Source organism: Catharus ustulatus, chromosome Z (genome assembly GCF_009819885.2).
Source record: "Catharus ustulatus isolate bCatUst1 chromosome Z, bCatUst1.pri.v2, whole genome shotgun sequence".
NCBI lineage: Eukaryota > Metazoa > Chordata > Aves > Passeriformes > Turdidae > Catharus > Catharus ustulatus.
Window position 1 is genome coordinate 10089482 of NC_046262.2, and position 27675 is coordinate 10117156.

A 27675-nucleotide genomic window follows, 5' to 3' on the forward strand; every position below is an offset into this window, starting at 1 on the left:
GATTCCATCTCTCTACACTGCTTGTGAAACATGCATCCCCATTCAAGCTGCTTTCCAGTGGCCACTTACTATGACACGGGGCCCAGAAAGTGCATGGAGAAGGAGAGGTTATTCACAGTGTCAGAATCCTTTACTGCTCATTCAAAGGAGCCTGCACATCTCTGTACTTCTTAAACAAACCTGCAGGATTATCCATATCACTTAACTTAGGTGTATCCTTGTTAAGAAGTGCTGATTCCTCCTGGAGTCAACAAGGGAAAAACACCTCAGGAGGGCAATCTGAAGCAGTCAGGTTAAAATTTGAAGTATTCCCCAGCTTCAGCATGGTGGATCACATGCTGAAGAGACCACCCTTTTTTGCCCGTGGGATAGGACAAGGGGAAGGGTGAAGTGACTTATAAAGTACTGCCAATGTGTCCTTACCCAGTGCTATTGGTTTGAAAAGCCATAGCAATCTAAGGAAACAAGAACAAGATCCTGCCAAAACTGAAAGTCCTTAAAGAACAACTGGAAGTCAAGCATCTGGAAGCACTTTAGGTTCCCAGGTATTAAAAGGTACACAAAGAAGATCATAAGCTAGAACAAAGCAAAATATTATGCTCTTCCTGAATTTGAAAAGTATGTTTTTCTTTTCCAAACACTAATTTCCACACCACATAATTTGTACAGTCTGTGAGGATTCATATATTGCTGCAGCAGCATAAGTCAGCCCTGAGCAGAAAGTAAGAAGGTATCAAGTATTTAAAATCACATTAGCAAACTTTTTGTAATGAAACATGCAAAAAAACATTTTTATATGATTTTAGTCTTCTGTTTCATTTTCCTGCATTTTAGAGAATTGTGACACATAATAAAAGGGAAGGAAAGGAGGAAAGGAGGAAAGGAGGAAAGGAGGAAAGGAGGAAAGGAGGAAAGGAGGAAAGGAGGAAAGGAGGAAAGGAGGAAAGGAGGAAAGGAGGAAAGGAGGAAAGGAGGAAAGGAGGAAAGGAGGAAAGGAGGAAAGGAGGAAAGGAGGAAAGGAGGAAAGGAGGAAAGGAGGAAAGGAGGAGAAAGAAAGAAAGCTTTTAGTGACTTCTTGTCCATTCATAAAAACATTACTAGAACTTCAGATTTAAGAGAGATAGAGAGATTTGATTTTAAAGGGCCAATATATTTAATGAACAGGCATAGCAATAAAATGAGTTGTCAGGACAAGAGTCACTGCCATTTTCACTCCAGGACTGCATCAAATGACTCAGACCTCTGCAAACACTGGCAGGAGGGTGTTACTCTATGTGGGAGCTTTGAATACCTCACACAAGAGTAGATTTTCTCCCCTTACCCTGAAGCTTGGTTTGGTGATGAAGTGCTTTGTTTGGCTCACCAATGCAGACACAATGTCCCACTATCCTCTTCTCTGAATCCGTGTGGAAAGCTAGGACAGCAGAAGGTCAGGCCCAGCTGATCCAAGGACATTTTGTTCACTGGTATTCAGAATAAATGGTACAAAAGCAAAACAACTTTCTCACCTGATGCTGCCTTCTGGATCTCCAGGGTTACGGATGTGGGAAGACACTGCATAAGCAAACAGATTTCCTCGTACATCATCTTGCTGACGGGGATGCTGTTGATGGTGGTAATCTCATCTCCTACAGCCATCTTCCCCATTGATCCCTGATGCAAAGAGAGATTCAAGGAAATTATAAATACACATCAGAAGCCCTGCCACAGGGGCGAAGATCACAGGGAAGCAATTAATAGCTTATAAACAACATCCCCTATTTCATGTCACTGCAGAACACAGGTACCACTGCTGTCAGTTTGCCAGCACATAAATAAAGAACAGACCGTGTTTCTGCCAGGAGGAGAATTAAAGATCAATCTAAAACAGGAGGGTCAAAAGATCTGCTGGTTTTTCTGGGAGATGAGTATCAGGATGGAGGACATAGCCCTCTTAGTTAAATGAAATGGGATGGATCATCCCTAGCTTCTCCAGGACTGGAACACTGTGTGTGATTTTTTAATTCCACGCATGAACTGCTTCTCAGGTGGAACTCTCTTAAACCAGTGAACAGATATGAACTGAGCTAGAGGCAAAGGTTTGTTTCTAAATACTGCAAAATAAGTCTGAGAAAAAGGTAGGAACAAAACTCAAATCCCCAGATCTTACAGCTCTATTCAAACTGCTGTGGCATATCCCCTCCTACTCTAGTGGCTGCTAATGAGATTAAAAATGTTACAGCCAGGTTTGTAAATCAGAGAATTATTCTTCTTTCTGCACTTCTGCATCTAGCAATTCCACAACCAGCATGAAGCATGTACCCATACTGGTATGGGTGTGTATGAGATGCAGAAGAGCAATGTGTTACTGGTACTGCCGTAGCTCTTAGCAAACCTGGTCAGCACATAAAGTCTCTTGGTTCCAGATTCCTGTAATACAGGGGCATGTGTATATATAAAATAGTAAAGCATAATATATGTTTGTTACCACCATCCTCTACCACCAGGATTTCTTATTTTGTCTTTGCCTATATTTAGAAAATAAATACAAAAATTGTGTTCCCTCAAAATCGCAATTGCAAGAGGGGATGAGACCATCTCAGTGGATCTGCATCCTGCCTCTCTTAGTTTTGAATTAGCCTGGGCGCACTTCTGAATCAAAAAAATTTTATTTAGCAGCAGCTCCAAACAACATGGGGTGAGACATTTTGCCTAGCAAGGACAAACACCTCAGTTGCGCTTACTCTCAACAGACCACTTGTTTAATAATAAATAAAAAAAATAGTAATCATCCCCACAATGGGAAAGCACATCACAATAAGGTAACTCAAATTACAAATTACCATTTCTGCAGGTCCACCTGGCCGCATCCCTGTGACAACAACCTTTAAGGGCATGGCTTGGATTTCCAAATCCAGGCCAAATGACTCGTGCTCATTGCGAACCAGAGTGACGACTTCAACCTGGCCCTGCCCGACTGCATCAGGTGCTTCACACTTCTTGCTGTGAGGGAGCGTCCTGGCAACCGGCTTGCTGTAGGAGCCATGCTCCTCCATCCTGTGTCTCTGAAGGCTTCGGCACTCAGTGCTCATCATGCTTTTCACTCTGGTGACTGCTCTGTGCTCAAGTTTTGGCGATCTCTTGGATTCAAGTTGTGCTTCCCGGAGCTCCCTCAAACTCAGGTTGCCAAGACGAACTTCAGGCACACTTGAGTAATCAAATGCTATGATGGGGAAAAAAGGAGATTCAATTTGCTCCAGTGTGCTGTCTGCAGACTCCACAGAGTTGCTGAAGACAGGGGAAGATGTCTCCATGCCACTGTATCTCGATGACTCACTGTCCTGGCTCTCATCATCGATTTCTACAGATGAGGTTGTAATGACAATGCCAGCATCCTCCTGGCTCTTGGCCCTCTGGCTTCTGTGCAAGTGGGAACTTTCATCATCATCACTGGCGTCACCATCATAGAAAACAACCCTCCTCTGTCGGTGAAAGGGGCTGCGGGAAGATTTGGGGCTGTCGCTGAGGATGCCGGGTCGGACAGACTCCACGTGCTTGTTGTGATGGCCAGACGACCTCCCACTAGCTGGAGAAGCCAAACCATTTGCTTTTGTCACTCCTGCATCTCTAGCAGCTAGGGAAAAGAAAAGTTATTCTTTAACTGTACTTATGGATGTTTTTTAACACCATGCATCTCACTACAACAGGATACCTGTGGCTCTGTTTGCAGGGGAAGCTTAATTCTTCCTCACAAAGCAAAAAGTAGGCTTTTCATGTCCTCCCTCTAACTACAGTAAACATCAAGAGGACTGCAGACAGCACTACAATTAATGTATAATTCGCGAAGTCAATTCATTGGTACATTTAGTTCTATTTTCAGTTTATTCCTAAATTATGACTACGACCCAAAGAAGAAAGGGATGCAAGTTCAGATGTGTATTTAGTTTAAACAACAGATTTTCCTTAAACCCAAGCTCAGGACTCCTGCATTAACTCAGAGAAAGTAAAAATTGCTTTCTTAAACAAAGACTGAAACACATAACAATCAATTTCAAACTAGCAAGTAACAAACCCCCAAGAACCCTTTCCATGTTTACCTTAGAAAGAACTGCATCTTACTTAATGGGAAGTTATTTTGTTTTAGTTTTTTGGTGGGTAGTTAGAAATGGAAAAATGCTTTCAAACATTAAATAATTTCCACAGAAAATAAGCTGTAGACAAAGAAATTACTTGAGAAACACAGGAAAGGAGAACAAATATATCATTTGACTTTGTGGTCAGGTGCACGTCAGTAAGGACACACAAAGCTCTTTCAGTCAGTTACTATGGAGAGAAAGACACACATGCAAAACATCTGATGCAAAATTGCACATTTGTTTTTACATAGATGGACCCTCTCAACGTTTTTGAGATAGCGATGAACACTTTCTGTACATGTAATAAATAGGATGATCAGTCATTCAGAAAGAACCAAAACTCTGCAATGCTGTAAATCTAGTTTCATCCAAACCAATCAAAGTAATTTTCACATTATCAGAATAGTGTTTTGGAAAAAAAACCCCATGGAAACAGGCATTCTGTGGATTACTGTAAATTCCTTCAATCTTCCAGAACTTCATGTGACCAACACTAGCTTGCACTACACTGCCTGGCATTTCTTACCAGCACAGGGACCAGCACAGCTTTCCTGTATAGGAACCCAACACTCAGCGACTCTCCCCACCCAAGCCCAATGACCAGACACATTTGCATCACTTACTCAGGCTGCCAGGGAGCAGAGAGCCATCGTCCAACCAACTGTTCCTGTTCTTCTGACGGAGATGCTCTTCATCACATGAGCCAGGTACAGCATCAGAGAAGGGGAGATGGTTCGTACCATCGTGGCAGAAGTACTGGGAAAGCTCTGTCTCAGAGCTGATGGATCCCTGCTAAAGAGAAGTGACCCTGGTGACCAGCTGGACTCAGTGCATGAAGCCCCTGCCTGCATGTGAGCATCACACAGACCACTTGTATTGCTGTGTCAATAAAGGAAGTTTAAAGCCAGTTTTAAAAATGGAGGACTTGTCAGTATATTGGAGCTAAACTGTTGAAATTGGATGCCTGAAACACCTCATATCAACACGTTTTTAACCAATACAATAAATAAAAAGGGATTCCAAATCCCACTGCTTTACAGGTGTGGCTCAGTGCAGAAACAAGGGATGAACTATTCACTTTTGCAGTTTCCTTTATACATGTTCTACACTGAGAGAAGGGGAAGGCTTTGTACCTCCAGACACTGTCTACAGCTTCTTTGGCTTTGCCAGGAAAAACTGATTTTTCCACTGCAATGGTTATATAGAGGGACTTAATCTCAGCCTTCTGCCTACAGGCTCAGGTCTCTCTTGCTAACTTCATCTGTGCTGCACAGAGCAGGGGTACTTGGGAGGTGGCAGGAGGTGGGACTCCACAGCCTTCTCTGCCATGCTCTGCACATCACTCCCAAACACTACAGTCACACAGACAAACAGGAGCCTGCTGCTATCACAATTTACATGTGTGACACAAGAAACAAACTCTTTTATGGAGCCTATGTGACAAGGAAGGAGCATTCAGGTTTGGTTTTGAACCCCTTGACCAAGTAGGAGCTTCAGTAAAAGCTGAATTAGAAGCAGGCTCCATTTTTATTGCATGTAATCCTTTTACCCGACTTGTTGGCTCCAAGAAGCGTTTCATTGTCCAGCTGAGAGGAGATGAGGTCTCTCCTTGTTTGGCCTTCACACTAGGAGATGGACTTTTTTGCACAGCTCCTGTTAAACACAGATTACTTAGACACCAAAAACTAAAGTTGTGGTCTATATAACCAAACAGGCTTCTCATTCATCTTCTGAGGTGGTGGCTGCTTTTAATCACACTTTTTTATTATCTGAATTTCTTTCCTAAAGTAAGATTTATTCAGCACTTCTTAAGCTCTCCCTCAGATCAGATGCAATGTTACCACCAAGACATGTTACACCAGCCAGGCCCAGGGCCAGTGCTGTGAATAAGAAATGAGCAGGCGATAGTCTTCTCCACCTCTTGCAGCATGCTGCTGACTAGATGCAACCTCAGAAGACAAATTAGCAGCCACTGGCAAGGTCAACCTGAAAGCATATCTTAGCTGACACACATAAAAAGGGGATCATAACAAATCTAACATTTTTGTCTGAACATCACCTTACTGGTCACTCTGCCATTGCCAAAAGTTTGCTTTCATCTGCCAGACTTTAAGAACTGCTGGAGTTCAAACACATCACAGAGATGCCAGAGTACATATTTTGACATGACTTTGAAGATCAAAATGGTGTTAAAACATATAGTACAGTATGCAGCATCTGGACTTTTTCAAATGGTCACAATGGGTTTTTTTGCCATTAAGGACAAGCATATATAGACAGAGTAGATCCTTCCTGTTCTTTCCCTGCTGGAACATTGTGCTTCCCCTCACCCTGAAAAAAGTTCAGAACAACTACCTCTTGACAACACTACTTTCAGGTCATGGCTGCCTAGTGAAAGAAAGTAAGTTACATAAGCTGCAGAGCTGATCTATCTGAACTGGATGTTTGTGCTAAAATTTCTGCAGTGGACAGAGTAATTATACTTCCTACACTGTTCTGCTCTCTTGAGGGCTCTCAAAATAATGTTAATGCTGGGCAATTTCAGAGCACGCCCTTAAATGTTCCTGCATCTGTGAGAGAACACACACCAGAGAAGAGAACATGTTGCTACCTGTGACGTGAGAGGAGCTGGCATCCTTGCTCTCTCGGTGGGTAGTACGTGCAATTGCTTCATCCATCTCCTGCTCTGAAACCTGAAGTAGGTGGAAGACAAAGCTCAAACAGGGTACAAGAAATTACAAGAGTCTTAGCACTCATCACAAGTACATGATTCATTTCACGTAAGCCACTATTTTTAAAGATGCAGTAAAGAAGACCTAGTGGAGGGCACCTAAGTCCTTGTCCCCTGACTCAGACTCTCTTGATGCCATTTTCCTGCAAAAACCAGGAAGCAGAAGCCTGCCAGCTGCATGAAGACTGCATCCAAGTGACACACAATATAAACAATAAAACTTCCCTAGACTTAAAGAAATCAAATGAAGCTATTACAGCCTACTTTTAACTCAATTAAAAGCTGCATATTGATTTGTGAGAAAATATGACTAAAATAGACAAAGACTGCTTTGTGCAAGCATACATCAGAAACTTAAGCTATTCTACACAACCGACCGGAAGAATACCAGACTTCCCATAATATTAGCTGTCTTTTTAATTTTCATTTCTCCTTGCTTTTAAAAAGAAAAATGTAAATCAGTAATTGATAATTAATGTTTCTCTGGTTTAAGAATAAATACTGGTTTACCATATTTCTTAATTTAGCCCTTAATTACTTCCTTACGTTTAATTCTTATTACTGGAAAACATATGATTTTATACAGGAACAACTAGTCTGCAGAAATATATATTTAAGAACAGAAAGCAAATTAATTCTGTCAAGAACACTTTCTATGCACATTGCTTTACATGAACTAAAATTCAGCATAAATAGAGACTACAAACTTGAGTCTTCCTCAACCATGAAGATTTGAGAGATTCCGAAGCGAACTCAGCAGTTTAAACACAGCATAAATGCCATATTCATTCAGAATAACAAGCAGACAGAAAATTTTGTGGTATTTCTTTTGGAAGTACTTGAAAACACCAAAGCAAACACACTCAGCAGCAAAATGTACTGTGGATCTTTTGTGTTATAAAATAAGAAATTAAGTATAAAAATGTTCAAAACAACGTGAACCTTTGTAAAAACACATCTCTGTTTCCTGCATGTGTCATGACCTTACAGTCCCTGGGCTCCTGGGGCACATGGACGTGGACCAGATCTTTAGACTATAATCCATGGTCTTAACACAAACCTTTAGGTAAAACATATCCTAAGAGTCAAAACAGGTCTCAGGCACACTGCAGTACATTATTAAAGTTAACAAAAAATCCATGCTTCCACAGACTCTGCCAGCTTTGATGTTTAGTATCCTTTATGGCTCAGGCAGTTCAAAATGGAAAGGGACAAGCTAATTCCTAACTCCAGTCTGCATGCTGGGGTATTATTAAAATAAAATAAAACAAAACAAAATAAAACAAAATAAAACAAAATACCCACATTTATACATTGATCCCCCAGTGCTTTCAGAAAATGGGTGACAGCAACATGACAATAAATATGGGTTCCCATATGGACACTCCTCCAGAGATCCAGCTATGATAGATAACGGATTCAACACTGCCAGGATCATAGATTCAGTACTGGAAAAATGCTTTAGGGTCTCTCCAGCTCAACTTTTAGCTTTTCATACATTTCTTGGCAAAGGATTTGTTGTCATCTTAAATATCGCTTATGGAAAACTGTAATAGGAGCCACTTAATAGTTTCCCTATGTTACTGAGTAATACCAAGCAATTAGCTTAACTCAATTCATCCTTTCAGCAGACACCAGGTTAGGTCACTCATCAGCTTTCAAGACCCCACCACAGTAAGAACAGGGACAGATGAGAAAGGGCAGACTCCGCAGCACAGTATTTTTATTTCATGCTTCTTACAGACGCTCCAAATGTCTATACGCTTTAATAATGTAGTTACATTGAACCGTTGTTTTGGTTCAGCACAGCACACAGACTCATCAGAAATACTGTTATCTTAGGCTATAAGCCCAATTCTTACCCTTGCTGTGCTTACCTTTAATAGAACCACAGCCTCTTTCTTTCTAGCAGCACAAGGCCTTCCAGCAAAGATAATAAACTCTGGCAAGTAGGCCCCTATTTGTTGACTGTATATTTGATTTAGCAAAAAATACACTATTAATTACAAAATATGAAATCTGAGTTCTCCTAGATATGGCTTTATTAAGGTCTCCATTCGTAGTTATGAGTTCAAAAGTCAGAGCTTTCTTGACCCACTAATGCAAATATTTTTACAGCTTCATTCCTGTTTAAACAGGAAGGTTTCGTACACTCATGAAATTCTTTGATACTGAAATAAAAGAAGCTGTTATTCCCTATAGCTTGGCTAATATGCTTTCATCTTCTATCATCAATTTTTAAAAAATGCTTGAGAACACTTACTTTGTAAATACAGCCTTATTTCCAAATTGACCTTGCACGGATTCAGTAGCAGTGCACTCCATATTCTCACATTTTAAATCCTGATGGAAAACTTTGATCTTTGGATAGATTTTACTTTATTACAGTTGATCAATTCAAGCTGTTGATACATATATTCATGGTCCTAAATTATATTCCACTCAAAGACAAAGTAATTGCAAAATAACTTCTAGGAGGAAGAGGTCTTGTGCTGTATTTGGGTTGCCACTTCATCCAAGTACCAAGAAAGATGGGAACACTTCATTCAAGCAGTTCCAGGAAATTGCAATTGATCAGTGGGTGACTAAGTGAAAAGCACCAGCGACAGTCCAGCATAGCTATGACTTACGAAACTGGGAAGCATCATAAGAATCCTGACGTCTTGCACAATACACGCCATAGCAAGAAAAAGCCATTTTCTTCATTTTCTGCTTTTCCGACAGCAAGACTCAAATTACACTGCCAGATGAAAACAACCCACATGCACTCACTCATTTTCTCCTCACCTTTGGGTTAGGATGACGACTAATGATTAGGCTGACCGGGCCTGGTCCACACTCACTCAGGATTGCGTAGGCTTCGCTTAATGCTGCGTGACGCAGGCTCACGGAATCCGCCTCCAGAATCTGGTCACCCCGGCTATACAGAGACACAAAGTCACCTAATCACAACCACCTCCCATGCAAAAAAAATTGTGCTTTCAACTGATGGTCAAAATTTTTCAAAGACACCAGCATTCTGGAAAAGACGTGACTTCAAAGAACGTGCTGCTCCCAGTGATGTTAAGCCCTCTTGAGGTCATGAGAGAGGCTCAGAGATCCCTTCTGCACTTATTGTTGGTACAAAAATCTCTATTAAATCAACCAAGAAAACTATCCACATTCAGACTAGGGTGAAAGCAAGCTTCAGTTCCAGTTCTGCATTCAGATATTTATTGAGCACAGAAGAGGAAAAATGAGATTCATATGGGCTCTTTCTTCACACCATATTGAATTACTTAGTAGCAACACTGATAAGAAATTTATTATTTAGATATGAGTTTATGAAATCACTTCAGAAAAAAAATTGAGCTTGGTAAGCCTGTATTTGCTAAAAATTAACTTATAGAACCCATTAAAAAGGAAAAAGAAAAAACAAAAAAAACTGTCCTGAAAGGAAAACACTGTGTTATTTAAAAGGGCATGTACTGATAAAACAAGGGAGTATGGCTTTAAACTGAAAGAGGGCAAGATTAGATCAGTCAGAAATTCTTTACTGTCAGGGCAGTGAGGCATTAGAACAGGTTGCCCAGAGAAGCTCTGGACGTGTTTGAGACCACGATGGATGGAGCTTTGAGTAACCTGATCTAGCGGAAGGTTCCTTGCTCGTGGCAGGGACTTTGAAACAAGATGATCTTTAACATCTCTTCCAACCCAAACTGTTCCATGATTCTATGATTGTTTAGTTCTGTTTTCTCAGTTTTGTAACTCTTGCTTATGGTGCTCAGACATCTGGAACTACTCAAAAAAAAATACCATCAACTAAGAATATCATTAAAGCATCCTCCATAATTTCTGAAACATTTGCTTTGAATAGACACTCTCAAAGAATCTACTACTGCTGGCTTATTTTGGGCTACTTGTGACAATCAAGTACTGCGTTTACAATATAAGTACACAAACCAAAGGCAAAACACCAATTGCAGTTCAGTAACCCACACTTCTGGTATAGGCTCAGGAAAGTAAAGGGTAACCTATCAGTTGTGCAACCATCCCACTGCTCTGCCCATCCTTTAGACTTGCACAAATGGAGTCACTTATACAGCCACATGACTGAGAGAGGGAGCTCAGATATAGAGGAGCTGGATTCAAACCTCCCCTGGCATTGCAAAGCCACCATTTGATTAACAATGTTTTCCAAAAATCAAAACCATCCTGTAAGTCTTGGCCTATGAAGCCATAAATCGCTGATGGGACAACAGAACCAATGTCTCAAAGAAGCAAGCTAAAAATCTGGGAAGTGTGCCTGGATATAATCAATCACTTAAACCTAATAAACAATGCAGCTGTAACATACAGACCTAACCAATGCTACAGTGTTTTCCAGAGGGGCCTGCAAGAAAACAAGTTACCATTAAATGCTGCCTCCTGTAGACATTTCTATATGATAGGAACTTTCAAGGGTTTTGGCAGTAATGCCACCATAAAATTATCTTCTTCTCTTATTCCAAGAAATCAAATTTATATGGCAGTTTTCCTGGTGAGCTAGGAAACAGAAGGTGCTCTCTAACCATGTGAAAGCAGGGCATTTGCTCAGTCTCTCTGCATCACACACTCAAAGTGGATCACAAAGCCCCAGCACCTCTCCATCACATCCTCCCCTCTGGAGCCACGCTCCCAGCACCCACCAGCATTTATGGAGGAATGTAGAAAGTGGCAAGGTTTTCTCCAATGGTTTTCAAAAATGAAGCCTCCATAAGAGGAAAAGCAAGAAGATTTCTGTCCCTTAATCCAATATAAGGCACAAGGGAGCCCTGGCAATGATTGCTTCCTAATGACATCCCAGCTCCATGACAGAGTGAGTCACGCTGGTCAGCCTGCAAAAATCCTGCCAGACTGAGAATAAGGGCAGAAATACACCACTGCAGGCACAGGCAGCTGCAGGAACATCTACCCTGGTTCTTTTTAGGCGAGTTTCAGGTGACTGAGCTTTTAGCGGAGCTCTGCAAATTTCCTCCCTGTCTGGGGTCTCTTGCTGCAGCTCTCACAAAAAAGCATGACACTGCAATTCTTGCTGCTCCCCTTTTTCAAAGGGTGCCATTAGGCTCAGCTTTCCGTACAGAGAATTAAAAAAAAAAAAAAATGACCAAACAACCCAGTCCTTAATGATCACGGTGTTTCCAGAACACAGAATAATGTTTTCTGGATATTTAATACTACTTTGGAATGTCTTTACTTAAATGTTTTCTTTCAGGTGAACTCTTACGTGTAAATTTCTTCCCTTCTATATCAACCAATTGGTGAAAACAAAGTCTCAACTGATTTTATTGCAAAATCACTCCAGCATGTTTCTGTTTTAACCAACCTTAATCTGCCATCCATTTTAGCCACTGATCCTGGGGCCAGGCTGTGAATGTATATCCCAGGAGAACTGTTTTCCAGCGTGAGACAACAAGCACCAATGCCAAGCCCAACCCCTGGCTCTGTGAAAAACAAGTACAAAGAAATGTGGCAGATTGTAATCACACAGGACACACAAGTGTTTGTGTTCCCACATCCCATCTGAGTTCAGAACTCATGTCATTGTTTCAGGGCTGGCCTTAGGTACAGTCAGTCAGGAAGCTAAGACCAACAAGTGGAAATCAGGATTGAAAATAGCTGATCCTGACTGTTTTCTGAGATTCATCAGTCTCAGAAAATACTCTGAGTGCCGTGGGAACCTCCTGGAAATGTCGCGCAAGGTTTGATCTGGTCCAAGGCACAAAGGAGTAGGGGCAGCAATTCAATCAAGATGTCACTTAAAATTACTGCAGAAAACAGGAGCACAGAAGATGCTGATGATTCTGCTGCTCTCTTTGTTAAACATATGCATGGCAATCCTCAGCAAAGAAGAACAAAGGAAGGTGTGGCATTATCTCTGGTTCAGTGATCACCTCCGTCCATTTTCACCTTTGCTTTCCTTCAGGTAACAACATCTCTGTTGTAGGGATTACTGGACATCTTACATTCTCTCAAAATTTTGAGCTCAATCTTCAAAATCACTATATTGTAAGTCTTAAAAATAGACATATTTGTCTAGCACATATAACATACACTTTAAGTTTATAATAAGCAATTATTAATAATGAGAGCAATCCTCATGGAGGAGTTCAAGCAGGTCATCTAGCAACTTTGCAACACTGCGGCTTTGCCTTCCCCACAGATGCCCTTTAAGAGAAGGGCACAGCCTCTTGGGCTGCCATGAAGCTGATTTACATTTTGCCTGTTATCTCACAACCTCCCTCTTTCATCAGCATGGACACTGACTGCTACCCATAAGAGGCTTCTGATTCTGGAGCAGCAAAATGAAGAAAGGGGAACTCCTCAGAAGTTTTTGCATTAGAGGGTACTTTTTCCCCTCATCCTGCAGTTCAAAGTCAAATGGGTACACATGGATGCATCAGACATAAGAGCCTCTAACCTATTCCTAAGAACTCCCTGGAGAAGCAGAGATTTGCTCTCCCAGACCATTTGAATGGACCCTCACCTTTATTGAGTGTCACATCCATGACGATCCTGTCCTTGGGGCCAGGTCCTTTGCGGCTGGAGGAGGAGCCATCGGGCTCCTCGAGGTTGGGGACGGGCACGCTGCCGCTGGCGCTGGGCGAGCTGGAGCGGCTCAGCAGGGTGGGGGTCACGCAGGGCGTGAGGCTGGGGCTGCGCAGCCGTGTGCGCACTGTCAGCGTCACCACGCCCTTCTTGAGTTGCTGCAGAGACAGCACAGAACCATCGTGAGATGACCAACATTTGTCACTACACCTGCACACTGCAACTCGTGCCGGTGTAAGGGTATCAAGCTGAGGGTAGGAGGTGGCAGTGAGTGAAGAGGAGCGTGAACCCCTTCAGGGCTTCACTCCATGTTACCTTAAACCTCTGGATGGCCTCCTGATGGGTCAGTCCTTGTAGAGACTCTCCATTAACTTCCAGGATTTCATCCCCTGGTAAATAGACACAAAAAATGAGGTTAGCAGTATAGAGACAATAAAGATTTAAAACATCTTTCCTGAATATGAGGTGATCCACTACTATAAGGATTTCAATAAACTATTCAATAAAAAGCCTTTTACTGTTCTCAATTTATTTTCATTTATACTTATGTCTCTACATGTTACTAGTGATGAATTACCAAAGTAAAAACTTTTCTTCAGCAGAGATCTTAACTTGGCATTCCTATTCTCACAAACAAGCTGAAAATGCTATGGATTTTACCTGAAGTCTGAAAATGATTATAACATGAAGTCTAAAGGTACTATAAAACTGCCTTTCTTTGGTAAGCATTAACAGGAGAAATGATGAACTAAGTGAAACACTACAGCACATCACTTCAAAGCCTATTCAGAGAAAACAAATCTCACATCTACATGCAGAAAGCAAATGTGCTCCCTTACTAAATGCCTGCAGACAGAGAAGCATGCAGTAGCCCACAAGCTGTGACAACAAATGTCTTTTTCACCTCAAGGAACATGTCCTGTCAGATTTCTACCAGCTTCCAGTCTCTGGGTCTTACTACTTACACCCAGCTGTGTTATCTTCATTTTATTAAAAGGAGGGTCAGCATGATTCAGATCCAATTCCAGCAATTTTACTTGTGCAAAATTACATGGGGCAATATCATCAGCTCAGTCTACCCCTCCTCTCCTTTCCTAGCCTCAGTAAAGGAAAAAAAAAAAAAAAAAAAACGGAGAAGAAGAGTTTGCAAGCTATGAATAGCCTGCAAATGATTGCTGGGTTTATGGGACAGCTGCTACTTATTGGCTTCCCACAGCAAGTGCACAACCTATGATACAGGGATGTGAGCTTCCCTCTGGCAGCAAGTGTGAGAGTTGGCACCAAAAGCAGCCTCAAATACAACAAGTGTGATGAGACAGAAAGAGGGGAATGATGATATGAGGAGAGAAGTAACACAGGAGCAGCTTGAAAGAAGTAACACAGGAGCAGCTTTCCATGGAAGCAAAGTAACACAACCCCTGCAGAAGGATTGTAAACCACCACTCTAAACTCATGGTCACTTTGCATTTTCAACACTGAGTCTGTCTGTCTGACAAGCACTGAGATCATGGTGCAGCACACAACAGAGCAGGCTATGCATTCAGCTCAAATACCAAGATCAAAAAAGTAGTAATAAAATCTGGCTATATCTCCTCTAACCAGGGTGATCTTACTGCCAATCCTATTTTTCTTATTTTCTTTTTCTGGTTATGATTCTTATACCGTCAAAATCATACCAGGAGGCTTAGAGAGTACAAGGACTCAAAACAGCCTCTTCCAGACATGTCCCTATATATAACACCTTCTCAGACTAGCGTCTTTAAGCCAGATGTTGTTGGCTATCTATATTTTCCTGCTGTCACTGACCCTCTCCAACTGAAGAATTGCAGCTTGCTGTTTGGGCAAACAAAGGTCACAAAACACAAAGGGGGAAACAAAGTGGTCACCACTATTTTATAGTTCCCCCTTCTCAATATGAAATACAGTCAAATTAATTGCTATGAATCATCTTCCACGGGATGAACAAACGGGGGATTTTACGTTTTTCATAGTTTCTTGCTGCTGGCCAGGTGCCTAAACGTGGTTGTACTTGAATTTTCCTCCTGGACTGAAATAATATCACACTGTGGTCCCTCATGTGGTTGGATGCTCTCTACCGTACCTTCTTTAAGCCTTCCATCAGCAGCCGCTGCTCCATTTGGGAATATAGTCTTCACAAAAATTCCCATGCGTCCACGAGCAGAATCCTGACCTCCCACAATGCTGAATCCAAGACCCTACAGAAAAGAGAGAAGACACACAGTTGGCACCTCACTCTATTATCATCTTGTGAGAAAGAATGCCAGTAATGTACAAGACAAGGGAAAGATGAAAACCTAAAACCCTCCAATGAATTGCACTGCAAACTTACTCTCTCCTTCCATTTCCTCATTTACTTTCTTTCTATTATCAACACACTCAAGAACCCAAAAAACAGCAGCTGGCACCCTAAGCTGTTTACGAAAAAATTCTGAGATTATTTTGGGTTTTTTTGAAACACTGGGTCCATAACTGTCCCATTTTAAAAACAGTAACACATTCATTTTGAATTAACAGTCAACTCCTACCCCTGAGATCTATATCCAGGATTAACTACAGGTTTCTCTTATGTCACAGATCCTACATTTCCTCAGGAAGAAGAAAAGCTTCAAAACATGACATAAGGTCAGTGCTGCAATCTCAGGAATGTAGCTGAAAGAAGAATGGCATGTGGGAGCTACCATTCACATGTACATTTTTAATTATCCTGGAGACATACATCACGCTGTATTTAAATAAATCTAGATCAATATACTCCCTAGGGCTCCATCCATCAGCTCTTACCCCTGCAGTACCCCAGCAGGCTATGGGACCATCTTGCAAAGCTGACCTGAGAACTGATGAACACTGAATGAACCTCTCCCTCCTCTGCTGAATTATTTTCCCAGACAAATCACTTCCTTGATCCACAACCCTTCCCCATATTTCCCCTCTTGTCACTGCTGTTCATGTATTTTATGGAATAAAGAGAAAAGTCACTGACCAGGTGGACAAGGGATTGGAGAGCTGTGGTGCATTAGTGATCTGAAGCCCTGGACATTATTATTGCCTGGGGCAGTGCTCTCCTGCTGAGGGATGCTGCCAGGGCAAGCACTGAGTTTACAGCCCAATACAACAATCAGATCTCTTGTCTTACTGTGTGAATACAGAGCAGGTCACCACAGTTATAAGCTTCTAGAAATTTGATAAGATATTACTTGTGCAAAACAAAATAACTCCACTAACTGTTCAGCCCCGTGCAATTATCAACTGCAAACCAACCTACAGAAAGTAGGAGGCTCCTGGTACTCCCATGCCTGGACTCAGGTGGTCTCCCCACAGATCCATGGATGGCGGAGAAACATATCTGCGAAGTACAGTAGTTCCTACACTAGCCCACCTTTCCACAGCAGGAAACCACCCCTTGCAGACCTACCTATGGATGAAAACCTGAAATCAAATACCTGGCTCCCTACCACCAACACCACAGCTCTGTGGAGAAATGTTTCAAGTCCCAGTTCTGCACAGAGGTAATAAAGTGAACACTGTTTTGCACAAACTGTACAAAGTGCAATCCCTAACAGAGGAGATCACCCAAGAGGTGAGTGGAAGGCACACAAAATGGCAGCTGCTTTAGGCGGTTCATTATCACTAGGGTCTGCATTCTCCCAGCTGCTTCCTAAAACCTTGGAGGTAAATGCAGAATGGCAGAAGGGCATGGCTTATCCCAGTGGGAAAAATAATTTAATTTAATGAGAAAAACAGTACATGAAAAATGAAGAAATATTTCCTCACCATAAAAGACTCACAGCTCCTAAACCAAGGAAAGTTAAAGCAACTGCGAGCCAGTCTACCCACAGAAGTAACTAACTCTTTGCTAAACATAAAGCATAACAAGGAATTAGTTGTGCATTTGAGTTTGAAAGTCAAAACAAGTCTTCTTAGTCCAAAACAAATCCATCTGATGACTTTAAAGACTATTTCACAAAAGGACATGTTTATTTTTAGCATATTTAAATGACAGCTCCAATACTAGTGTGGATTTGATTAAGGAAAACAATATATACCTAGGTTAATGCTTATCTATTTTTTCTTAGCATTCAGCCACCTGATATCTAGAAAGTGTGTAAATACATTATTGAGGGAGAGAAGAGGACTTTTTGACCCACGGAATTCAGTGCTCTTGGAGAAACGATCAGCCAGTAATCTGTCTTCAGGTTTAATTTTTTTTTTTTTGTAATGCATCCAGATTCACAGAGGGAAAATATGCTTGTCCCATGTGTATATAAATATACATGTGAACAGGTACTGTTCTGTAGCTGCACTGACTTTGTATAAATATACATATTTAGAGATCCATTGTAAGTATTTTATATCTCAGGAATGGTGAGATGCACTGAACCAAAATAAAGCACTCCTGTGTCAAGTGGACAATACAAACATCCCCTGTATTCTGCAGGTGTAACTTTGGCATTTACACTTGAAAATGGGATTTGTTTATCACTAGCACTATTACCAGCTATCTTGAGAGCAGCTGTAAGTACAGGAGACACCTCTTAAATGCCAGCTCTTGCTACAAGTGAGAAACATGCAGAAATCCTCACCTTGCCTTGCCCTTTCATCAGGACGATGTTGGAAATGATGGATGGCTGAGTGAGTCTCCATGGAGATTCCACTTGGGCAGCGCTGAAGGAACGGGTAGATTTCTTCACGATATGGTAGTCCTAACATCAACAAACAAGGATAATTGCTCTGATTGCTTGGCACAGATACTAGGGATGTCATACTGGGAAAATTGCATGTGTCGGGAAAGAGGGATGCAGTATCTTAGAGGTATATTCAGAGAAATGTTCAAGGGATGAAACCCCAGCTCACTACAATCAAAGTGAATCTTGCCACAGTAATTTTCCCACATTTTGCACAGTAGAATCATTTTGAAATATATCAGTCACAATTTAAATTAAAAGGATTACAGATAACCTCATGATATACTCAAGTCCTTACTTCAGGAAAAAAAAAAGGAGAAATGAAAGGAGAAGGGAAAGGCCTACATTATAAAATAATTAAAATAAAGAGCATTAGGATTTTTTTTCCCCCAAAGTCCTCTGATCTCTAGAAATGCAACTCCTAAGATGAACAGCCTTAGAACCTTGTGGCCACAAGCAAGCAGTACTGTCCTTCACAACTCTCAAATAAGTTCACAGGTGGCCAACACATCCCATTTTGGTGTCCAGGCCTGGTTTCAGTCCCATGATGTGATGTACCTATGTGATCCTGTTTCATGACCACTTCTATGAGCTCCAGGCAGATGCCATAGGACCAAGTGAGGTGCTCACAGCCAGCTCTGCCTTCCCACTCACCTTTCTGGCTCCTGCTGACTCCAGCTGCTGGGGCAGGGAGTGCTTTCTTCCACCCCGGGAATATTTCACCGCTATTTCGTAATTTGATTCACCATTTTCCACTGTCAGCTCATCGTCCTCTCCCACAGACTCCAAGCGGGATCCAGCACCTAAGAAAAACCACAGAAACACATGCTGCAAACATCTAAGAGTTGCTTTAGCCTTTCTCACCAGGAGGCAATAACCACCTCCTGCAAATCCCAAATTAAAGTACCTTAAAACAATGCTACGCAGTTCCCAGCCAGGTAGTTAGAAATCAGTTTTGATCATACTCTGCCAAGAACTTTTCCTGGTGTCATAGGTTTTCTGCAATCTTTCAGTGATACTGAACTCGTGGTATTAAGGAAAAGCAGAAGATAATTGAGTCAGTAGCTCAGGGACAGGAAAGAAATTCATCTGTTCACACCCAATGGCACTTGCCAGTGCACTAAGCTCTCAAGCTTCATGTATTTAAAATTAAAAGACCTGACACTGCAGCAGTATTCATTTTTGGAGGTGTCATGTCACTTTGAGGGAATTTTTTCTGGAATGGAAAAAGTAAAAATGCACCCAAAAAATGCTATTTTCTTTCCATTTGGCAACAATTCTAGTTGTCTTAAAGAGAGGAGTGCAGAGCTCACATAAGAAACAGAATTATTTGTCTTGAAGGACATCCTGTAATTAGCCACAGGGTATCCTACTCCTCACACCAGGGCTCCTCCAATTCTCATTTTCTCCAAGGTCCCTGCAGAATCCCCAGTCACAGCAATTCCTGCACATTTATCCTTGTCATTTCCACACTGCACAGGAAGGGTCATTAACCCCTATTTTACAGATGAAAACTCAAGACACACACCAAATTTGCACAATCCAGATTTCATGACGAGGATTTAAGATTACTTTAAACCAGCATTACGTTGGAGCTACCACAGAGAGCAACAGCTCTAATTTCTTTTCAGCCTCACTGTCTGTACCCCAGGAACAGGGAGCCATGGGCTGAGGTAGATGCACTGAAAATTTGCCCTCAGGAGAACCCCAAACACATTTTCTGCCACCTCCTCCCTGCCTGGAGGCTGTGAGCATTGATGCTAGTGCCAGGGAGGGATGGAGCATAGAGCTGGGGCAGCTGTTTTTTTTCACTCAGCATGAAAGCAATTCTGCTGATGCATCCATAGGCAGAATTTTGCCCAGAGTGCAATTTAAACCTGCTCCCTGCTTTGGGATCTGAAATTAGGACCTCTGCTTTTCAACTCCCCTTCCCCCAGCACACAGGCTGCTGCTGCTGCACACAGACAGGATAGCAGTCTTGGCAGGACCAGCATCCTGGCATTCTTTGATTCCCTGGCACCTACAAACTAACCCTTTCTCATCGCTTCTCCCTCTTTTCAGGAGAACAGTTGTAATTCTGTGTTTTCTGCCCATCTCCAAATGCATTTTCCTTTCTTATGCTGTTGTCCAGGCTGGCAGGTGCTCCAGGCTCACTCACCCAACAGCCCAAGAGCATCAGCACTCAGGGCAATAGGATCTGGATTCCCAGTGAGTCACCAACTCCCAGCCTCAGGAGCTACAGGCAGAGGAGCCCCATGGAGTATGCTAAAAATACCTTAGTAATTGGAAATTATGGTGAACACAGGAAGGAGGGAGCTTCAGAAAGTGTTAGGGTTGAGAACATGATCAAGCTCTGCACACAAGTTACTGTTAAGATTCAAGGACAAAGCAACAGAAAATCTGGGGATTAGTCACCATAATGTGCATTTTGATCAGAGCACACTGAAATATACAGACAATACAAATAATGAAAAAAAATAAAAAAGAAGAAAAGAAACAAACAAACAAAAAAGAAAGACACTTCTAAAGTTCTGCGTAATATTTCTGTTCCTACAATAGTTTAGCTCAGGACGCTGAATGCAGCTATCTTATAGATGGGATTTTCCTTCCAAAATAAACTAATGCAATTTCAAAGAAATTTTATCTCACTTTTAGAGGGTTAAAATAAACACAGTACATTAAAAAAAATCTACAATTGCTATCTTTTATCAGTCCAGCTTTACCTTGAGATCGACTTCTGTATTTCAGTATGCCACTTGCCAGAGTAGAACTCTGATTGTTTCCTTTGGACACTTCTGCACAAGCTGGATCTTGAGACTTCTCAGTTTCCATCACCTAAAATAAATTTTTAAAAAATTATTGTAAACTAGAGATGTTGATGACATTTTTTCTCATTGTCATTATGGGACAGAACATTCCATTGCATATCATCTTTGTTTCCAAAACATATCATTGTATTAAGTCAGCATACATTTTCATAAATTTTGATATTATGCTCAGGCATCCTCTGCAAGACACCACACTAATGTCCCACAAATACATCCAGAACTTCGTGGCACCTTGCTCAGGTGCTTCTGCATGAATTTGAACAAAATTCTAGCTTTTATTCCCATTTGTGCTGCTCTGCAGGCTTCTAGAGACATCACATCTTTATAGAGAAAACCACTTTTAAAAAGCGTTATTTTACTGTTAGTGTCTGCTGAGCACCAATGCAAAGCTTGATGATGAAATGCCTATTTAACAGAAAGTTATGACAGCTAAGCACTTGAAGAGCCTGGAAATGTGCAGTTAAAGTTTTCAGGTGGAATCACAACCCCATCACCCAGAGTAAATGCACCAGGACAGGAGGAGTCTGTTTACCGACTGTGTTTGCCCGGACGCCAAGTAACAAGGTAAGCAGCACGGCCACATGTCCTCTGCCTCCTGCTCTCCTGTGCTCAGGGAGGAGCAGAGCTGCCTGTGGACAGGCTCTGCCCAGCCCCTGCATTTTGGAAGGTGCTGGTGAACTGCTGGAAGTCAGTTTTAAAAAAAACCCCACCCAAGTAACCAAACACTTTCCTGTAAAAATAATTTCTGCTTCTGCTATTCAATCTTTAAACGTCAGTCTTTCCCACAACCTGCCTCCCATCCCCCAGTCCCTCTTATACCCAAGCCAACAAAGCCAAAGTTTATCTTTTGTGCAGTCTAGACTTCGTGATTTTAGTTTGAACAGTAGAAACCTCAGGAAAACATAAAACTGGCAGAAACAGGAAGTTGGAATGGAAACCGCTTTTTATTCCTTCCCCTTCAACACGAACAGCTACACTTAATTTACACATAGTTTGTACATCCTAGCTAGTAGTTGTTGATTTTTCAAGGCATTGCAGCAACTACTTTAGAGTCCACTTTCAGCATCAAATGATTTGCAGCTCACAGTTCCATATAAACTTAGAACCACCTCATTCATTCATCAGTCTGAAAAAACCAGCATTTGTCATTTGGTCATCCTGATAAGGGCCTCATTCCAGAAAATATGTAAGACATCAGATTTAAAACCCCACCTAAGAAACCCAAAACAATTAGGCCACAGCCAAAGTATCACAAGTTCTCCTTTCAAAAGATTTTTGGGATACCCAGAAGACAGCAGAAGCACATGGAATGAGACAGGACCTCATGGTTCTCACAAAGATACACTGAAATTCACCATAAAAGTGGGAACACTCTTTATCAAGTGAGGATGCCTCCCCTGTAGGAGGATGTAAATAATTTGCACCGACACAAAAAACACATAGTAGTCTCACAGGTGTACAAATCAATTGGCGCACAGGTCAGTGCTAACTCTGTGGTGGAGAAATATGTAAAGCACAGAGATGAAGAAAAACAAGACTAGTATCTCCCTAAAGCAGCCAGTTTTTCTGGTGTGCTGTTTAACTATCTGAACAGGAATGGGTCCAATCTGACTTTTTCAGAGCTGAGCACAACACAAGAATCAACCCTGGAGCTGTAGAGCTGCTCGGTTTCTGCAGTCTGCATGGATATGGGCAGCTGTACCTGATAAGACCACAGCTCCCAGCCCAAAGCTGGATGACTTCCTGCACCTCAGAGGAGGGGAAAAAATTACTTAGTTTGTAGTATTGCACAAAGAGATGCTGAAATAATCTCTGCCAGGGTCAATTTCCACCCTGAACCTAGGCTCAAGGGTGACCTATTCAGTGCATCTTATACCTCTGCTACATGGGGTTTGAGTTTGGTTTGTTGCTGATACATTGGGGTTTTTGCCGATTTTTATTTTGATTTTGCCACAGGAGTAAAGCACCAATGCCTTCTGCAATCCCATACATTTTCATACAGTGGAGTAGGAAGAAAAACAGGACATAATTGCCACTTGTATTAAAACTGTGCACTCCAAGCTACCTTCCCCTCATGGCAATCCTGGAGCCTGTAAGCCTACAGCTACCAAACTCCCAAACCCCATGTATGATCCACAGAAAGTCACCTGTGTGCAAACACCAATGCTAGGGAAAGCCTCAAGACATTCTCAACAGTTTCCTGAAATTATAGCTTATCCAACTAGGCTCCAGACTACAATTAGGAAGGAAAAACATATAAATTATCTGTGTTATTAAAAACATTTAAATTATTTTTTTAGAATTTATTTTAGCAGAAGTATTTTTCTGACACTAATTATAAACATATAAGGGAAGACACACCAGCATTTGCAATGAAGTGAATAGTCTTTAAGTTGTTCAGCTTGCCTAATAAACCACCAGGAGTTTTATCCTATTCAAAAAACACTTAGAAATCTGATCTACAAAGAACTCCCCAAAGGCGTGCTGTGTGTAATCTTTGGCTCTCTCATAACCTAGACAAGAAAAACCCAGCTCCACCTTATCCTTCTAGCCATGAACATATCACTTTACTGTCTTGAGATAGCTGCCCAGATTTAACCATGCCATTTTAATTTTCCTCACTTTCAAGGAAATGAAGCTTATTATTTCAGTCCTGTAGGTCTCTTATTAAACTAAACCAATAAATCCCTCCCAGTGCCGTCCCAGCATTAAGGACAAGGGGAGCTTTAACACGCACAGTAGTTTGAAGGGAGATCTAAAAATAGAGCCCATTTTGCCAGTTCATTAAGTAGCTCTGGGATCAAGTGACGGTGACATCTCAATTGATTTCAAAGGAAACGGCACTATCAGGGACACGCGGTCCTGGCACTGCACCAGAACGAACAACTGCCCTCGGAGTCCTCGCCTCGGCAAAGCTCCAGCGTGACCAGGCTCTTAATTAGGCAAGATGAGGAGCAGGATTATGACAGTCTGCACTGTTTAACCACAAACAGCTTGGCAATCCCTTGCCGATCTACAAAAACAAGACGGCACACAGAGGTTGATACAATTTAATAAGCAAACCGCTTTTCTGCTGCCCTTGCAGAGCTCCTCAGCTGCTGCCTTTCCCATCAGTGAGCCCACTCGACTCCCCATGGCACAGCCCAGCTGGCTCTGCTGAGGAGTGCTAGCAGCATGCAGACCAGTTTATCCTGGTGGTTTGGGAATGAAACAGCAAGAACCAGGCTGAGGAGTCTGCAGCATAAAATATTCTGTCCTACCTGCACTGGCAAAGCAAGTCCACCGGCGAGAATACTGCCCTTCTTCATGACAGCCATGTGAAGGGGGAATGATTCTGCACAGCACAACCTCCATGAGAAAATTTCACATCTTCTCTGGTCCCATTCTCACTCTGTCCCGTCTCCAGCCACAACAATTTTTCCTTAAGCATCAGTATCCCAAACACTTAACCATTAATTGTCCCAACACCGCTGTGTGTGGGGCAGCCATCAGGAGGAACCCAACAGGCCTCCACGAGGAGACAGCACAGACTCTTCAAAGCAATGTCCCAAACACCCAGTGCAAACCTGCACCTACTCCTTTGAGACAAGCTGATGCCTTAAAGCCTTTAACCTTTCAAAAAACTTTCAAGATTTTTTTTTTCCACTAACTGGTACAATTCTAGCTGTTTCGGTTATTTGTGCAATTACTTATTGCTTTATGGGGCACAGCATGCTCTAAGCCTTAAATGTATCTGCTAGGCAGGGAACTCCACATGCCCTTTTGCCTTGCACAGAAAGTAAAATACCTTTACTTTTAAATTAGCTCTTTTTCACTTTAATTGAATCCATCTCAGATAAATTACAAACTGCAGCACTATAATTTGTGAGAATTAACATTGCACATGATGCACATTGAACATGGATTTTCTAATCTTGGACAGCACTGAGTTTTCCATGCCTTACTGCTCTGTTTCAGGGTATGTACAAAGCTGCACAGATCCTAGAAGGAGGCTGATGAGGGGGGACACACTGCATCAGGAGCTGCAGCACCCAGGGGCATTTTTTCAAAACACAGCACATCCCATAGCCCAGGGAGCTCCCTAAACAAAACCATGGGGATCACAAGAAGTCCAAATTAAATCCAAACTTAGCAATTTTTGGTGCAAGATAGAGGAGCTCCCATCTTCCAAAGGGCACTTGTATTGCTGCTCCTCTCTTTCATGACACAAAAGCAGAGGACCCACTTGGAGCCAGGGATGGAGGAAAAGAGAAGGAACATCACCCTCCACACCAGCCCTAATTCAGTGTCTTGAACTGGCACCTCTATATTAACCAGTGCCCTGGTTGCTCCCCCGGTGCAAAGCTGACAGGGCAGAGAGCAGTTCTGCACATTCACTAGGGAGGCCTTGGGAGGGCTGAAATTTGGGCTGTGTTAGGCAGCACAGGTGAAATGAAGGCTCCATCACCTTCCCCAGAAGCTCACCTGGGAACTACATGTGCTGGTGCCACCAGGTGCAGTCCATACTTCCTCCTGCCCAGCCAAAATAATGGGAACCCAAGCTCTCCATTACTTAATTTTTAAGGAAGTGTTGGAGAACTCTTGGTTCTAAAGAAAGTGCTGGAAAACTTTTGGTTTGTTTCCAGCAAGAGATCAGGAAATCTGATAAATAGTCAAGAACTGGAGCTGCCCAGCTTTCTGAATAGGTGGAAATGCCAAATAAACAAAACAAAAGCTTTTAAAGTGGTGTCTAGTCTGCCACTTTACCAAATGGCTGCACTCAAAAGGGACCCTAAGCCTTTAGTATAATGCAGGAGTTGCTAGACAGGGAATTACTATTCACTTCAGGAGGCACAAACCCCCAACAGTTGTTTTTGTGTCTCTTCTCAAAATCTACAGAGTAGTCACACACAAACCTGCACAAGAAACCAAACCTAGCATTCACCAGCACAAAGACAGCAGCACTATCTGTCCATGCCCACTCTGTAAACAGATTGAAAATGCACTGTGGCAGAGCCGAGCTACTCTCGTCTTCAGTAATATTTTATTTATTTTTTACAGCTCTCCAAAACCTTCTTGAATGTGTTTGACACCAGAAGCCAGCATGTGTTGACCACTGTTCAGAGGATGCTGGCAGGCTCTTGATGAAACAGGGTCCCAGCTGTGCTGCCTCCAATGACTCACTGGTCAGAGTTGCAGCTAAGCAAAGCACACTCCATTTTCAGATATCCAAAGAGTCACTAAAATTATTAATATGTTTTGAAGAGAAAAAACTTCTAAAAAAATACCCTTTTAAATAGGAAGAAATGCAGGAAATGGCTAACGCAGCCAAGTTTTCCAAGAAACACATATCGCAGACAACACATGCCTTGGAAACAGTAAGATGCTCCCAGCTAAACAGTTTCCAGTCCTTTTTGGACCAGATTACTCTTCTTCTGCAGTACATTATGATTTTCACTAAAAACAGCTTTTGAGCTAAAGGAAATCAAATGCACACAAATAGATCCCTGCTGTTCTCTTTTGTATGCTTTATCCTTTCCCCCTCCAAACATCAAAATAGCAGGGACACATGCTTTCCATGCAGTTTAGTCACTGCCCACGAGATGTCTCTATGTGCTGCAGAGAGATCCCAGAAGACCAGTCTTAGTAAACAGCAGAGACCTAAGGGATTCCATGAATGTATGACAAACATGGAACTCAAGCAGTGTGAAAGCTGGTTCAGCTACTCCATTATTTTGTTTAATACATGCTCAGTTCATGGCTTAGCACAAATCTGGAGCCTTTACATCAGAGCTAACAATAAATTGCCTTTTATTTTTTAAAAAATTTTTATGACAATCTTTTAATTCCCAGCGAGGGACAAAATATGCAATAATCACTCCTCAAAATAAACAGCTCTCCTGAGAATGAAACAAAACCTTCTTAATACCGACGTCAACCAACAGCTGCAGAGAGCATTCCCATGACGCTACTGGTGGGAGCTTTGGATTTCAGCTCCAAACTGGCATTTTATACCATCCTAAGTATACATGAAGATACAGAATACATAAGAATTAAGAGTTTCATACCTGCATGAAGTGTATTTCATACCTGCATCTTCCAGGATGTGAAGCCTCATACATTATAGATGCTGCACAGCTCACCTCAAATGAGTATTACCTGTTCCCAACCAAGATTGGACCGTATACACAGTAAAAAATTTGCAGATGTGGTACTGAGACATTCACACTAACTCAAAAATTCTAGAGCCTGTATCATCCTTCTGCTAACGTATGTGAACCGCATGGCTGTGACAGCATTTCTCTTGTTCCACTGCCATGAGGGTGTTATTTTTAGCTTGTTAAAGGCAGTTCATCTCCTTCAAAACTGGGCAGTTATCCAAACAGCCAAAGGAGAGACAGGCTGTACTGTATCTGATGCTTTATGGGAAAAGCCCTCATTCACAAAAACAAAGACTTTGCAGAACCTGTACCATAGATAAACTCGTGCTTCTATTAATCTGCTGACTCGACTTTCAAATATATCACATGGGAAGAGCAAAAATTGTAACTCTGGGCATTGTCTACACTGTTATTTATGGTCAAGTAAGAAAGGTTATCTTCCACCAGCCCAAGCAACAGGAGGTATTTCACAATTTGCAGACGGTATCACATCTACAGACAAACCTTCAAGTCCTGGACCCTGGGTCAAATAGTTTTATCTGGTCTTGCCTTTAAGGCAGAGGCAGTAGGAAAAGGCCTAGAAGGGCAGGG

General features: G+C 41.9%; 1 protein-coding gene across 4 annotated transcripts in view; it reads right to left on the reverse strand.

Annotated features, from left to right (window-relative positions):
* PDZD2 (PDZ domain containing 2) overlaps window positions 1-27675 on the reverse strand; it is a 201808-nt gene that overhangs the window by 18197 nt on the left and 155936 nt on the right. For 3 of the 4 annotated variants that reach the window (XM_033085233.2, XM_033085231.2, XM_033085234.2), the window contains 13 exons: window positions 20840-20951; window positions 18771-18919; window positions 18015-18134; window positions 15515-15629; window positions 13729-13802; window positions 13352-13571; window positions 12191-12308; window positions 9634-9766; window positions 6727-6808; window positions 5665-5768; window positions 4739-4907; window positions 2823-3613; window positions 1509-1653 (listed from right to left, as the gene is read on the reverse strand). In XM_033085233.2, the coding sequence (XP_032941124.1) occupies window positions 1509-1653; window positions 2823-3613; window positions 4739-4907; window positions 5665-5768; window positions 6727-6808; window positions 9634-9766; window positions 12191-12308; window positions 13352-13571; window positions 13729-13802; window positions 15515-15629; window positions 18015-18134; window positions 18771-18919; window positions 20840-20951 (2332 nt within the window). The remainder of the gene's footprint in view (window positions 1-1508; window positions 1654-2822; window positions 3614-4738; window positions 4908-5664; window positions 5769-6726; window positions 6809-9633; window positions 9767-12190; window positions 12309-13351; window positions 13572-13728; window positions 13803-15514; window positions 15630-18014; window positions 18135-18770; window positions 18920-20839; window positions 20952-27675) is intronic. The other variant, XM_033085232.2, reaches the window with a different exon arrangement.